Source organism: Eretmochelys imbricata, chromosome 10 (genome assembly GCF_965152235.1).
Source record: "Eretmochelys imbricata isolate rEreImb1 chromosome 10, rEreImb1.hap1, whole genome shotgun sequence".
NCBI lineage: Eukaryota > Metazoa > Chordata > Testudines > Cheloniidae > Eretmochelys > Eretmochelys imbricata.
The window spans coordinates 62260982-62274873 of record NC_135581.1 but is presented as its reverse complement, the minus strand read 5'-3'; the positions used below and the strand labels follow the sequence as shown (position 1 = coordinate 62274873).

Here is a 13892-nt window from a genome sequence, read left to right as displayed (position 1 = left end):
GCACTCTGAAATAGTAGCATGTTAACATACTGACAGAATTGCTTTCTGTACAACAAAAGACACATACAGTATAGATGTATTTACAGAAGAAGGTTCTGTAAGTCAATCTCTTTGTGTGCACGGGCACGTATGACATCCTGGACCTGAACCAGCTGCCCTTTCAAGTCAATAGAAAGGCTCCTGATGGCTTCCATGGGGTTGGATTGGGCCTCATTTGAATATATCCGTTGTTTAAATATTCACAAAAAAACTAAAACAACAGTTGTAGAGTTGGTTTTTATTTGGACATTTTTCAGTGACAGCTAATAGGATACAGTGTTTATGATGCACACGTTTACTAAATACAACATCAGACACTACATTTCAAAGCCTATGTCATTCTGAATTGTTTTGGTTTTCATCCATGTATTGTGGTGATATAGAGTGAAAACCTGTTTAAAGGCTTTTATTTATCAGATGAATTATCAGCATCTTAAAAAACAAAAGGAATTCTCTCAGAATTCTTGTATGATATTTTGAAATGTGTTCAGTTTTAAATCCTAAATGATACAGACCTTCAGCTTTCAAATGCTGGTGTTTCCAGGTATGGAACAACTGTTAACGGATTAAAAAAAAAAATCAACTTTTCAAAGATGATGTATACCATATCTTTCTATTCTGATCAAGTAGACTAGATTAATCACATTTAATAAAGCAAAATTCTTTAAGCACTTTCAAGTTCCATCTCGGATTAAAGCCTGGGTAACAATTTGTTAAAATTTGGATAGAAGATTATGTTGCAGAAAGCAGAGCAAAATAATCACTGGACTAAAAATATACCAAACTCAATGAGGTAATTATTGTGCAACATCTTTAGAATGGTTATATATGTCAAAAGGGACATTGACAAATTAATAATTTCCAGCATCCAACAGAATCTACTATATCAATAGAGAATAAATTAAAATATAAAAGTTATGTCCACATTAAAAGAGCATAACCATGAGTCAAAGGAAAAAAAAAGTTGTTAAAAGATGTTTATATTTGTTTCCATGGTTATTTAAAGAGACCTTAAACCTAAGGTGAAAAATATTTTATATCATAAATCAAGACTAAAATCCTTACTTCTGAAAAGTGCATGTAAAATACTGTTATGTAAAATTGTAGATGATTTACCAAGTACACATCTATTTCAACTTAGAAATATTTTCCTTTAAAACATGTCAAGCAGCATACACTTTTAATGTGATATAAACGTAACACTACTCAAACCACTGAGTTTAAGGATAATACCTATAAACAACTTATTACTACTTTGTTAAGGAAACAAGACACAGTAAGGCTTTATACCGGTAAACAAATTTTAAAAACAAAAATACATTTTAAACATCAATTTTCATAACTATGTGTTTAAGTAGTAGATATATTTCCTGATCTACAGTATGAATATACTGTTGTGCCAGTTTTATTTAAACAGGAGGAGAAAAGTTTCTATTTTTCTAAATGTTTCACCTATTTCCTGCTCTTATGCTATTACTGGGTATCAGAGCTTTTTCATGACATATTAACAAGTGCAGTACTTCCTGAAACTTTGAAAGATTAGTACACTCCACCATATTATATTATACTGTGTTTGGAGCCAGCTTATATTATCCTTGGCGTCAGAGATAAAGTAACAAACATATTTGAATGAAGTGCTTTTGGTTTACTTTGCATATGAAAATAATTTAAATAATTTAACAAAGATCATCCAAATTAAAGATGCAATGCTTACTTGTAGGTACCGAAACGTATCAGTAGTGAGCTATAAAACACAAAAAACGGGCACACACTTCTGAAAATAAAAAGGCATGAGCATTTCAAAATGGTACTGACAAAGATCAAGCTTTCTTTATTATACATTTTATCAGTCACCATATATAAGGTGCATGTATATATCTCAAATAAAACATAACTGAAATGTATTGGTCTGCTCAGCTGATAGCAAAATGATTTTGTAGGTTTGCAGGCAAACTGATTAGTATCAGAACATTCTAAAAGTATACCTCTAGAATACTTTTCTATTCTTATAAAGAAATAAATGTTCATGCTAAGTTGCTAATTTGCATGATACATTAAGATATTGCACTCTACAATTTAGTAATGTGCAACTTTTTCATATGTATATTTGAACTATACATCACTGACCATGTTTTAAAATTCAGAAATGGAGTGTTGACCAAGGCCTCTGTATATTTTAAAATATAAATTCCACACTGGAGAAGATCTGAGGAGTGAAAGAGGGAATATTCTTTCTGATTGGAAGTGCAGACGCCAAAACAACTATAATTTCTCATTGTGCATTCTGGATCTTACAGAACACTTTATAGATTTTTTTTAAAACTATTTTTCTAGCATGAAGTAATCTTTTTGTTAAATAGGTTCATTGAACTATGTGGATAGATTCACAAACTGCACAATTTTAAATACTCCCTTTCCAGTCAATGTTTGTTGTACGTTTCCAGAAGCCAATATATAGACTAATGAAGGTATTGGCCTACTCAAGGAATTTCCCCTTTCATTCTAGGTATTTGAGAATACATCTTAAAAAGTGTGGCAAAGACATAAAATGGATGATATTGAAAAAATACAATGCCATTTCCTTGGACTAAAATTGGACAAAGGAAAAACCCTGACCAACTACAAAATATGAAATAATTATAATAATCATGACTGATTTTTGTTCATTTTGCCACAAGACGAATATTTTTGTATCCTATCTTTAAAGAAAACTGTCATGTAACTTCCAATGTGCTACTTGTGCTTAGTTACCATTTTTCCTTTCCAGGTGATATTTGTTGACATTTGCATAAATCCAGTTAAAAGAATGGACTGCATTGGACTGTAAACAAAGTTGATAAGAAAAAGTGAAGTCTCCTATTTTAGTGCCTAATAAAGGATACTGTCATACATTTTAAAGAACACAATACTCAGCAGCAGTTTAATATGTTTAGTAAATCACAGTACTAACAAATGAACTCCTATGTTATACCGCATAGTAAGCCAAAAGACTTTAAAACTTCATAATTTATGTCATACTGACATAAATAAAGAAGCTGTTTAACAAATTATTTTATATATTGCCAGTTTGCTATGTTTAAATTGTCAAAAACTCTAATGGAGAAACAGATTCCTACATGACTATGCATTCTACTACAAAATGCCTTACTTCTAGTCCTCCACTTATAGTACCGTGTCTGTCTTTATTGGTCCCTGCCTATGAGCAGATTGTGTATGGATTTTAATGTACACTATTTAAATATGTTACTAAAGATCTAAAAATGTCTCTAGGCAGCTGAAGACAATTTTTGCCCTAGCCCTATATTCATACTCTGGAAACGTAACAATCAGTAATGTGTCTACATGAAAATAATGACCTATACAAATGCACATCTTTCTACCAGCCTTCCAGTTGTGGTACAGTTATGTAGATTTCCAGCTACCCATACTAAAAATCTGGGCATATACAGTATTGTCCCTTCAAAAACGTATTTTCAGTGGCTCACTATGTTTTAATGGATTCAGATTTCAGGCAACAGACTCATTGTCAATAGCTGACAGTGCAGCCTTGGTTCAGACACGTGAGATGAATGCTAGGCCCAAGCTGGTTGGAATCTGAATGGTTTCTAATGCAAGAGAGGATGGATTAAATGGAAAAGTAACAGGAAAGATGTGTTTAGCATCCATTAGCAGCTGAGGAGAGTCTTTCCTGTCTCGTAAACGCATCTAAAAAAAAAGATAAGAAATTGGTTGTGTTAATACTTCATCTTGCAGCAAAGGCAGATCAAAAATAATCACGTTGGATTTGAGTTGCTTAGTATCATGCTTTTTTTGTAAATAAAACTGGAGCTTATAATCAGTTATACTTGATTTTCAGGTTTCAGAGTAGCAGCTGTGTTAGTCTGTATTCACAAAAAGAAAAGGAGTACTTGTGGCACCTTAGAGACTAACAAATTTATTTGAGCATAAGCTTTCGTGAGCTACAGTTATCATTACTTTGTGGGCTTTAAACATTCTCTTGAGAGAGAAATTATTAAAAAGAAAACATGTCATTGTTTGAGCTTGTCATACTAAATATTTGACTACTGTTCAGTGCAAAATATATACATATACATTTGGTAGCTTGATCTGGACCCTTTGTAACAGTTGTGCACATAAATCAGAGCTGCCCCTGAGCAGCTTTGGATCTGCATGTCTTTCCTTCATAACAAATCTGAAGAAACATTTAGATTTTCTGCAGAGGGTAGGGGACCTTTCCGGCATATATTAACTGTACCTCTTCAGTGAGTATGCAGAATGATTAATTTGTTTTGTTTTGGTTTTACAGTAACTCCTCACTTAACGTTGTCCCGGTTAACATTGTTTCGTTGTTACGTTGCTGATCAATTAGGGAACAGGCTCGTTTAAAGTTGCGCAATGCTCCCTTATAACGTTGTTTGGCAGCTGCCTGCTTTGTTCACTGCTTGCAGGAAGAGCAGCCGCTGGAGCTAGTGGGGGAGGGGGGTTTGGAACCAGGGTGGCCCAGCAGCCCCCCATCAGCTCCCCATCGTTCCCTGTGTGGCAGCCACCAAGCAGGCTATCAATTGCCCGGCAGTTCAGCTGTCCCTCCCCCCACTGCCATATGCTGCTGCTGCTCCTGCCCTCTGCCTTGGAGCTGCTCCCAGGAGCCTCCTGCTTGCTGTGCAGGGGCGGAAGGAGAAGTGCTAATGTCAGGGTGTCCCCCTCCCACTGCTCCTGCCCCCCATTTCCACAGGGCGGGGGGGAGGAGGGACATAAAACAGGGCTCAGGACCGAGCTTGTAGATCTACTTAAAAAGGCAGTGTCCTTAGAGTGGGATCAGCGTACTTAAAGGGACAATGCACGTCTCACACACACACACACACACACACACACACGGTGTTTGTCTCACCTCCCCCCCCATGTGTGTCTCTGTCTCTCTCTGCCATGCTGTGTCTCCTACCTCCATTTGTGCTATCTTGTAGAGTGTGAGGCTACATTAACAACAACGCGTTAACCCTTGAGGGCTCAGCCGAGTGTTAGTTCATCATTTAGCAGTAAGGCATCCCCTGGGAAATATCCCACCCTCTGACTCCTCCACCTCAACCAAGCTTCACAATCATCATTGCTGTGTACAGTATTAAATTGTTTGTTTAAAACTTATACTGTGTATAAGTGTGTATATATATATAAAATATAGTCTTTTGTCTGGTGAAAAAAATTTCCCTGGAATCTAACCCCTGCTATTTACATAATTCTTATGGGGAAATTGGATTCGCTTAACATCATTTTGCTTAAAGTAGCATTTTTCAGGAACATAACTACAACGTTAAGTGAGGAGTTATTGTATCTTGTCAATCTCCCTTATCAATCTTATTGTTCCCCTAATAGATACCAGATAATTTTAAAAATTAATTAACTAGCCAGTATTCCTCTGAATTTTCAAAAAATGTTTAATTCTCATCATATTTTTCAAATTAGAAGAGCTGAATTGAGAACTTCTGATATGTATGGCTCAGTTTTCAAAGTAGTCTCAAATTGACCTCTTGTGTGAAAAAAATTTGAATGAATGGGTTTGGTGTGTACAAATTTCCTAACTTGCATTTACAAATGTTAATACTTGAAAAGTGGGTATAGTGGAGTGTGCACAAATAAAGATACAGAGATAGAAAAATTATTTCATCTTCTGAAAATCAGGTACCTAGAATTCATTTTAAAAATAAATAGTGATAGAAAGTTTATAAAGTCTACATTAGTTTAAATCTGCAAATCGTAGCAGAAATTGTGACAGTCTACAATAAACATACCGTATATACTCGTTCATTAGCCCATTTGTTTATAAGCCGACCCCCCAAGATGGATAAGTAAAAACAGTAAAAACTGTATGACACTTTCATAAACTGACCCTATATTTCAGGGGTTGGCAAACTTTGGCTCCCGGCCTGTCAGGGTAAGCCGCTGGCGGGTTGGGACCTTTTGTTTACCTGGAGCGTTCACAGGCATGGAGCCCCTCAGTTCCCACTTCCTGCAGCTCCCATTGGCTGGGAACGGCGAATTGCGGCCACAGGGAACTGAGGGGCTCCATGCCTGCAGACGCTCCAGGTAAACAAAATGACAATGTATTAGATATTCAATTCAATGATTTCATAGAGTTTAAAATCATCAAATTTTGGTGTAGACCTGTTTATAAGCCAACCCCCGTTCTTTGATGCGTCACTTTTTTACCAAAAATATTTGGCTTATGAATAAGTATATATGGTAAATGTCTTGGTATCACATCTGTATTACAGAAGAAGAAAAGAAAATGTAGTTGACAAGCCTGCTTTACTTTGAATATCACACTGTACTTTATGACAACACCTATTTTGGCTCACTGATGTGTTCCTGTAGAACTAACTCAACAATATGTGGGGCAAAAAACAGACTTACCTGTATCGTACGTATAAATGATATTGAGACCCTTTCTTCAAACTCATTAACTGGAGTATACAAATTCAAAACTTTTACAATCTGTGAAGAAAAACAACAGTTCTTGGTTTCAGTCTATTGTTGAATTAAATATATATATGCATCCTATTCTTAATGTTTAAAAATATCTTTCTAAATTAGTTGTCTACAAGTGCTGGTTACAGTTTTTTTCAAATCAATGCATTTGAAATTTTCTTACTCATTTAAGAAATTGCTATATGCTATAAGAAATTAAGGCACATATTTAAAATAAACAAGCCTTTTATATTTTTTTATGTGAAAATACATAGCTGTACAATATTATTAAACAGCTGATCCTGGCACACTGGCAACTCCTACTTCTTCCATGACAGCTACACGAAATTGATCAGCTAATACCAGCACAGGAGGAGATTAGAGGTTGACGACTGTTTTTAAAATGTAAGGTTTAGCGCTCGCTCACTCTCTCCATCCTTCATATATCACTTGTCTTCTTAGATTGTGTGTCCTTTGGGGCAGGGACTATTGCCTTGACACATGTGTGGGCAGTGTCTACCACACTGTGAAAATTACCAGAAGACAATCAATCAGCAGCAATAATATCTTACATCCACTGAAGTCAGTGGAAGTGTTGCTACTTCCTTTACCTGAATTTGGTCCTACATTTCGGACCCTATCCTGTTCCCATCAAAGACCGTAGTAAAATTTCCACTGATTTTAAATGGAACAAGTTAGAGCCCTAAATGTAGGACGAAGACCCCAAACCAAGAAAAAGACAGACATCAGTAAGGGGAACATCAAATGTTACAGAATAACTTTCTTTAGCTTAAGTAAAAATCTCTGTACTTTTTTCATGATTCTATTTTTTTAAATAAAATTTGAAACTTCTGAAATTGGAACTTTTTCTTAAAGTGCAAAAGCAACAGGTACGTCTACATTTCTGATGCAGGGATTGGGATTGGGCTGGAATGTAGTAGTATGGTAACAGGCATCTCTTATTCTTGGAGTCAAAGGCCTGGCCTACATGGATTTTGTACAGATATAACTATTTCAGTCACCTGTAGTGTTTTTTCAATTGAACTAACTATTCTGGTACAACCCTGAGTACAGATTACACTGGTATAAAGGACCTTTATGCCAGTATAGCTTATTCCCCTTAGCTATACTAGTATATCGCACCCCCCCATAACTGCATCCACATTGGTGGGATTGTGCCATCTTAACTATACTGGTATCGTTAAAGCAGTACAACCTGGAACCTATTTTGTGCACAGACCTTGGGAGAGGACCCACTATCCCATTCGACCTCTGTTTTCATTATGCTTATTTACAACAACATGATCAGAAATACCCAATCTCTGAGATGGAAGCACATGCAGGCCTAGAAAAAACACAGTTTAGAGGTGCGCATAAATGTAACAGCTGTCAGGATAAGGGGTGGATTACCTGAGCAGTAGTTAGAGCATTGCACATTGAACAAATGGCTTCTGCGTCTTCATCCGTCTTCTTTTTCACCTGTAACAACTGTGCGGCCTGAATTAGAGGCTCCAGTGTTTCTTTAGCCCCACTATTCATCAAATTTTTGTCACGTAGCCATTCTTCAAGCTGACTCACATTGTACCTGTTAAAAGAGGAAACCCCCCAAGAATGTTTTCACTCCTACTGTTCAAGTCTGACCAAATATCAAGAGCTTTAGATTTTCTGTTTAATTAATGCCCATATTTTGTTTTTGTGGGTACTTCCCTCACACAGTACCTAGTTATAATTTCCGTAAAGTTTATTTCCATAGCAGCTCCCTTCAATTGATTTTCCTGAGAATTATTTAATAACCCTATGCTGTGCCATTAGAAGCCTTCACACCCTGAGTTCCAAAGAATATTTGAAAATAATGGCCAAACACTCTATCTACCGCTTCTCCTCCTTGTTTGGCTCTGTTTGGATGTACGGCCTAACTCTGTTCCCCTTATTCACCTCAGTGTGACTACTCTGTGCAGTTAAGACAAGCAGGATTTCACCCTTGTATATTAGGCTGAGATTTTCAAAGTTTCTTAGGAGATGAATATGATAACACTATACAAACAATATACTGGGCAACAGACACCAAAAAATGAATAAAATGTGTCCCATACTGGGAAAAAGAGGAACGACAATAGATCTGAACACATCATGTGTCCACTGAGCAACAAAGGTTAAGCAATGAGGAACATTTGCTACACCTCCCCATACTCTGCAGTAGCAGGTGTTGACCATCTGGGCTGAGCCTTACTTGCAGATAAAAGGGAATTAATTTTGTTTCCCCCCAACTTCATCCTACAGAAGCTTTGTTTGTGGAACCAGGATTTCCCCCTAAATTACATGATGACTTCCTGGTGAAATATTAAGTGCAAGAAACCCTCAAAACCAGCATAAAGGAGTCTGGCACACTTCTCTCTTAGATGGAATGCTGAAATACAACTATTATTCAAAACAATTATCTGAGCATAACAAATCCATTCTTACAGCCAACAGTACATTTAAGAGGCGAGTGAAAATACTATGGAGCGCTCTCTCACCGTATCTGCATCCCTTTGCTCCAGGAGCACATGTCCTTGCGCAAGAGGAGGTTATTCAGGGTTACTGCCCCAGTGATGTAGAACGTTTGCTTGACAACTTGCTTGATCAACTCCGGATCCATACCATGCTGACACATTACAGAGTGGAATGTGTTCAGCTGTCGAATGATAGAGTCCAGCGTGTAGGTCCCTTCATCCGCAATACTGGACGTTCTCTTTCGCAGCCCTGGTGGCTTTACCCCTGAGACTCCTTGAATAGTTTCATGCTCCAGCATTCCTGAAACTGCATTTGATTGACAACATTATTACTGTAGCTGAAAAATGCCCAAATATATACACATTTTTACAAAACAATAGTAATTAATATTTATATACAAGTAGTAGACTGAGCTTTCTACTGGCCACCATTCTATACCATTCCAGATCTTTTCTAATTGCCCCCACTAATTTCTGCAGAATCGAAGTTAAGTTTCCATTACAATTTTAAAAAGAGCCTAGTCTGTAGGGTTGTAAAGAAAGCCTGAATGTGGCTCAATATAGTACTTTTTTCCTGAGTCTTCAATTAGATAAGCAATAGCTTCAGTGGAGCTAAGACTGCTCCATTCATCTAAATGATGTGTTGACTCTGTAGCCAAGTGAAAATTTAAATGTCAATATTGTCTTAAGGGGAGATACATGAATTTAATGGGCTTTGCTTAGAGATCTAGAATAAATCATTTTCATCTAAAAAATGTGAATTTAAATATCAACATTGTTAACTACTTCACTGCTGATAATATTATTACTTTATTACAAGCATTTATATGGTACATCCAGCTATTCTGTCATAGTGTGGGGGGGAGTAGCAACAGAGTTATGCTTTCATTCTCTCTCCCTGATCTCTGCTTATACTAGTCATTTATAAACAGAATACTAGTAGGGTGCTTTAATATAAATATACCATTTAAGGGAAAATACAAGACATCATATACTACCACATTCTCATTGAGTAAGGAAAAATTTATTTTGATTAATATAGCTGGAAAGTTAGAAGAATTTAATTTTGCCTTACCGATCATTGGCTGCAGAATATTCTCTAACACTCTGACGAGCTGCTGGTAGATCTGAATAGCCAAGTCACTCAATACCTGTCTGTATTCAGCCAAGTCAAAATTGGTGAGGCAGTGTTCATTCTGACGAGGCGTGTTGTGCTTCATAAATCCCTGAATTCACACGATAATGGAAGCAAATGCTTCAATGTACAAAATAGCATGTATATTTTTTTCTTACTGTAGGCGAGTAATACTCCTTTGAAAATCCATTCCCATTCTCCCGCTTACATCCCCAAAACATTTCATTTAAAAGTTGGTTCTATTGCAGCTAACACTTGGATTTGCATTTTGGATATGGATCAAATGACTTCTATCATAGGTTGAGCTTGCCTTTATTATATTCACTGCTTTGCATTATATTCAGCATTAATGCAAGGAACCTACAGGCCTGTATCTTGTCAGATATTAGCTTCAGCAAGTTAGCATAAGGCTTGAGGCCTATGAACTTTGAACAGATAAACTTTAAACAGAAAAATGACCCAACGGAAACTCCAAGTATCAGGGAGCTAAAAATAGAGTGTTTAAGGGGAATTTCTGACCACAGGAACATGACCCGACCATATATATGAACTGACGTACATAACAGGTACATAAGCTACATCTACAAATAACTAACCACAAGAGGGCCATGGTAACGAATTGACATATATGATAATAAACTGAGATCATTGATATGTTAACCTATAGGAAAAGGACACTCCAACATTGGTAAGGTAAGGAAATACAAATAAGGAAAAGGGGAAAAACCCTTGCATCACTCTTAGCCCTGGTCTATACTGGGGGAGGGCAAGGTCAACCTAAGATACGCAACTTCAGCTACGTGAATAGCATAGCTGAAGTCGGCGTATCTTAGGTTAACTTACCTGACCGTGAGGACGGCGGCGAGTTGACTGCTGCTGCTCCCCCGTCGACTCTGCTTCCGCCTCTCGCGAGCTGGAGTTCCGGAGTTGACGGGGAGCGCATTCAGGGATCGATTTATCACATCTAGACGAGACGCAATAAATCGATCCCCAATAGATCGATCACTATCCGCCGATCCGGTGGGTAGTGAAGACCTGCCCTTAGGGGCAGTAGAAGGAGATGTAGTCCTTGGGAGGTGCCAGAATAATGGCTAGTGGTGATGAGGGGAAAGGTGATGTTGATGAGGAACATGAAGGCTAACAGTTCAGGCTGTTCTACAAGGGATGGTGTGAGTATATGGATGTGCAGATGTGCATTCTGTAGTATCTCTTTCTACCTTACTGAGTTGGGGTGTTTGTGACTGTGTAAATGTATTGATAAACTATTTGTAAATATATTGAAGACTTCCTGCAGTGAGTGTTGCAACTGTGGACATTGGGGTTTCCAACTATATAATAATTTGAATAATACTGGGCCTGGTCTTGGGACAAGAAACTATCAACCCTCGAAGTGATAACTCAGGATTCGTAAGTAATCAATATAATTAATACATAATCTGTAGATCAGGCTACACTGCCTTGAAACTTCAAGAATCTGAAGCATTTACTGAAGTTACAAATAAACCACTACTTTGCCCCCGTTATTTCTAGCTGCACAAATAGTCTTTCTAGGCCTTTAAAGAATTGTATGAATAGAAAGGCGCATTTAAAGACCTCCCTCTAAGGCTACATCCACACTGCACACCTCTTGCAGTACTGTGCAGGATAGCTACACACTGCAATGAAAAGTAGGCTGCATCCACACCACAGCGTGTCAGTGAAAGGCTCTGGCATGAGGGAAGCAGCAGGGAGCTTCCAGAGCCCTGCCCTGCTGCTTCCCCGCACTGGAGCCGTGCCCCACTGCCATAGTCTTTTTACTGTGGCGGGGAAAGCTCTGGCAGTGGGAGACTACACTGCTAAAAACAGAGCAGTGCAGATAGGAGAGGCACTGCTTGGGCATGTAGGGTACATATCCAGAGGCTTCAGGAATGTCTTTGCTTGCCTCAGCAGTGCCTCACTGTCTACACTGCTATTTAGACCCATGCTCGGGGGGAGTGTAACATATGTACTCTACATCAGTGCTTCTCAAGCTATCTGATGTGGGGGACCGGCAATTTTTGTTTTCAATGTGCGCGCAGACCGGCAGCCAATGGCTCGCGGACTGGCACCGGTCCGCAGACCACCACTTTGAGTAGCACTGCTCTACATATAGTGTGTACCTTAAATGTCTTTTTTTAATATTCAGATAACTATAATTTTGCCACCATCACAAAACCTTTCATCTTGAAGGATTACAGAGTACATTAGAAAATTAAACTGATATAAACACTACACTGAGGCATCACTTCATGCAACATTGAAATATAGCCACTTCTGGAGAGAGATGTGAATAGGGTTTACAAGCTTAGAGCAAGGCAGCACAATTATTCCTTTTCTTTTCTACACAGAGATACAGGCCAGATTCTCTCTCATGGTCAATCTCCAATCAGTGCAGGAGAGTGGGTGGGTGGAAAGTGTCAGAGCTTCTCATTTTTTGGGCTGGTCTGTGCCCTGCTGTGTGTTTGTAAAGCCTCAGAGTTGCACCAATGTACACCACTGGTGCATAGTTATATACCAGTGGAGGCTCAGCATAGCTGAGTAGAGCTCCTTCCCACATCCTGCGTGGCAGTGGGCAGCATCTGGTGCAGGAGACACTTCTGCCAGCTTTGCGGCAGGTGAGAGATCCCACCCTCCAATTTTATCTTGGGGAATTCTCTGTTGGATGGTTATGGAGAGAATCCTTCCTATAATATCTAATTAAATTTGCAGGAATGAATCAGATGGGTAACTATGTTCTACCTTACTTGAAATGTGTTCAGGACACCATGGCTAATGGGCTAACATCCTTATTTTTACAAATAATGCCATGCATCTTTAACTACCAAAATTAGCTGAAACCTTAATTTTGTATGTAATCTGAAAGATGGCACTTCCAGCATGATGCCCTCTAGCACCATGCTGGGACACTGGTTCACTATGGACTTGCAATGCCATCTACTAACTTACCACCTCCTATTCCAAAGCCCTTTGGTGTTTCTTAGAGATACTGCCTAACTTTGAGATCTGATGGGAACACAGATTGATACCACTGGTATGATGACACTATGCAAGCCTATCTGGTCTGTAAGCCCCTTACTATACCAGTCTTCTATCTTTCTTGGTCGAAGATCATCAATTATTTTGAACAGTCAAATGCTGTGAAAACATTGTGAACTTGCTTGACACTATCAAATGTGCCTCATTTGTGAACCATGCCATATCTGAACCCACCTTTGAAGTTGAACGGTTAGTGCACATTAACTGTTGCACCTATTTTCATTTTGCATTTTAACAAAACACTAAATTTAAGGGAAAGGTCTAATATGAATCATATGATAAAAATAAAAAAACAGAACAGGAGTGGCACTTGCCTCTTCTCCACTATACTGTTTCAAACAGTGCAAAAATCGGCAGGTGTTAGATAGCCAGAAGGAGACAGTTTCAACGTCGTCACCTCTTTTCTGAAGACAAAAACAAAGACATTTGAGTTTGGATTCATAAGAAAAATTGAAAAAGAAAATGTTAAAAACTAAAACAGAACAAAAAAATTATACACTATACATTGTAAAATAATTAAAAATAATAAAACACTATACACGCATTTTCTTCTGGTAGTTGTATAGACTTACCAGTATAGTAATGTTGATGTTTGACAGCTTTTTGTACACTGCCATAACATTATTTGAAAGGCAAGTGTTTTCTTAAAACGGTGAAATTCATTTTTACCCTCTCGTAGAAGTTTCAAAATATTATTTTTCAAACCAATTTTT

General features: G+C 37.9%; 1 protein-coding gene across 1 annotated transcript in view; it reads right to left on the bottom strand.

The window, feature by feature from the left end:
- Positions 1–279: 279 nt before the first annotated feature.
- The window catches only part of MYO5A (myosin VA), a 207123-nt gene continuing 193510 nt past the window's right edge, over positions 280–13892 (bottom strand). The window contains exons 38-43 of the mRNA XM_077829326.1: positions 13494–13583; positions 10066–10216; positions 9015–9297; positions 7909–8083; positions 6445–6525; positions 280–3744 (exon numbers count right to left, since the gene is read on the bottom strand). Of these exons, the coding sequence (XP_077685452.1) occupies positions 3592–3744; positions 6445–6525; positions 7909–8083; positions 9015–9297; positions 10066–10216; positions 13494–13583 (933 nt within the window). The 3' untranslated portion in view covers positions 280–3591. The remainder of the gene's footprint in view (positions 3745–6444; positions 6526–7908; positions 8084–9014; positions 9298–10065; positions 10217–13493; positions 13584–13892) is intronic.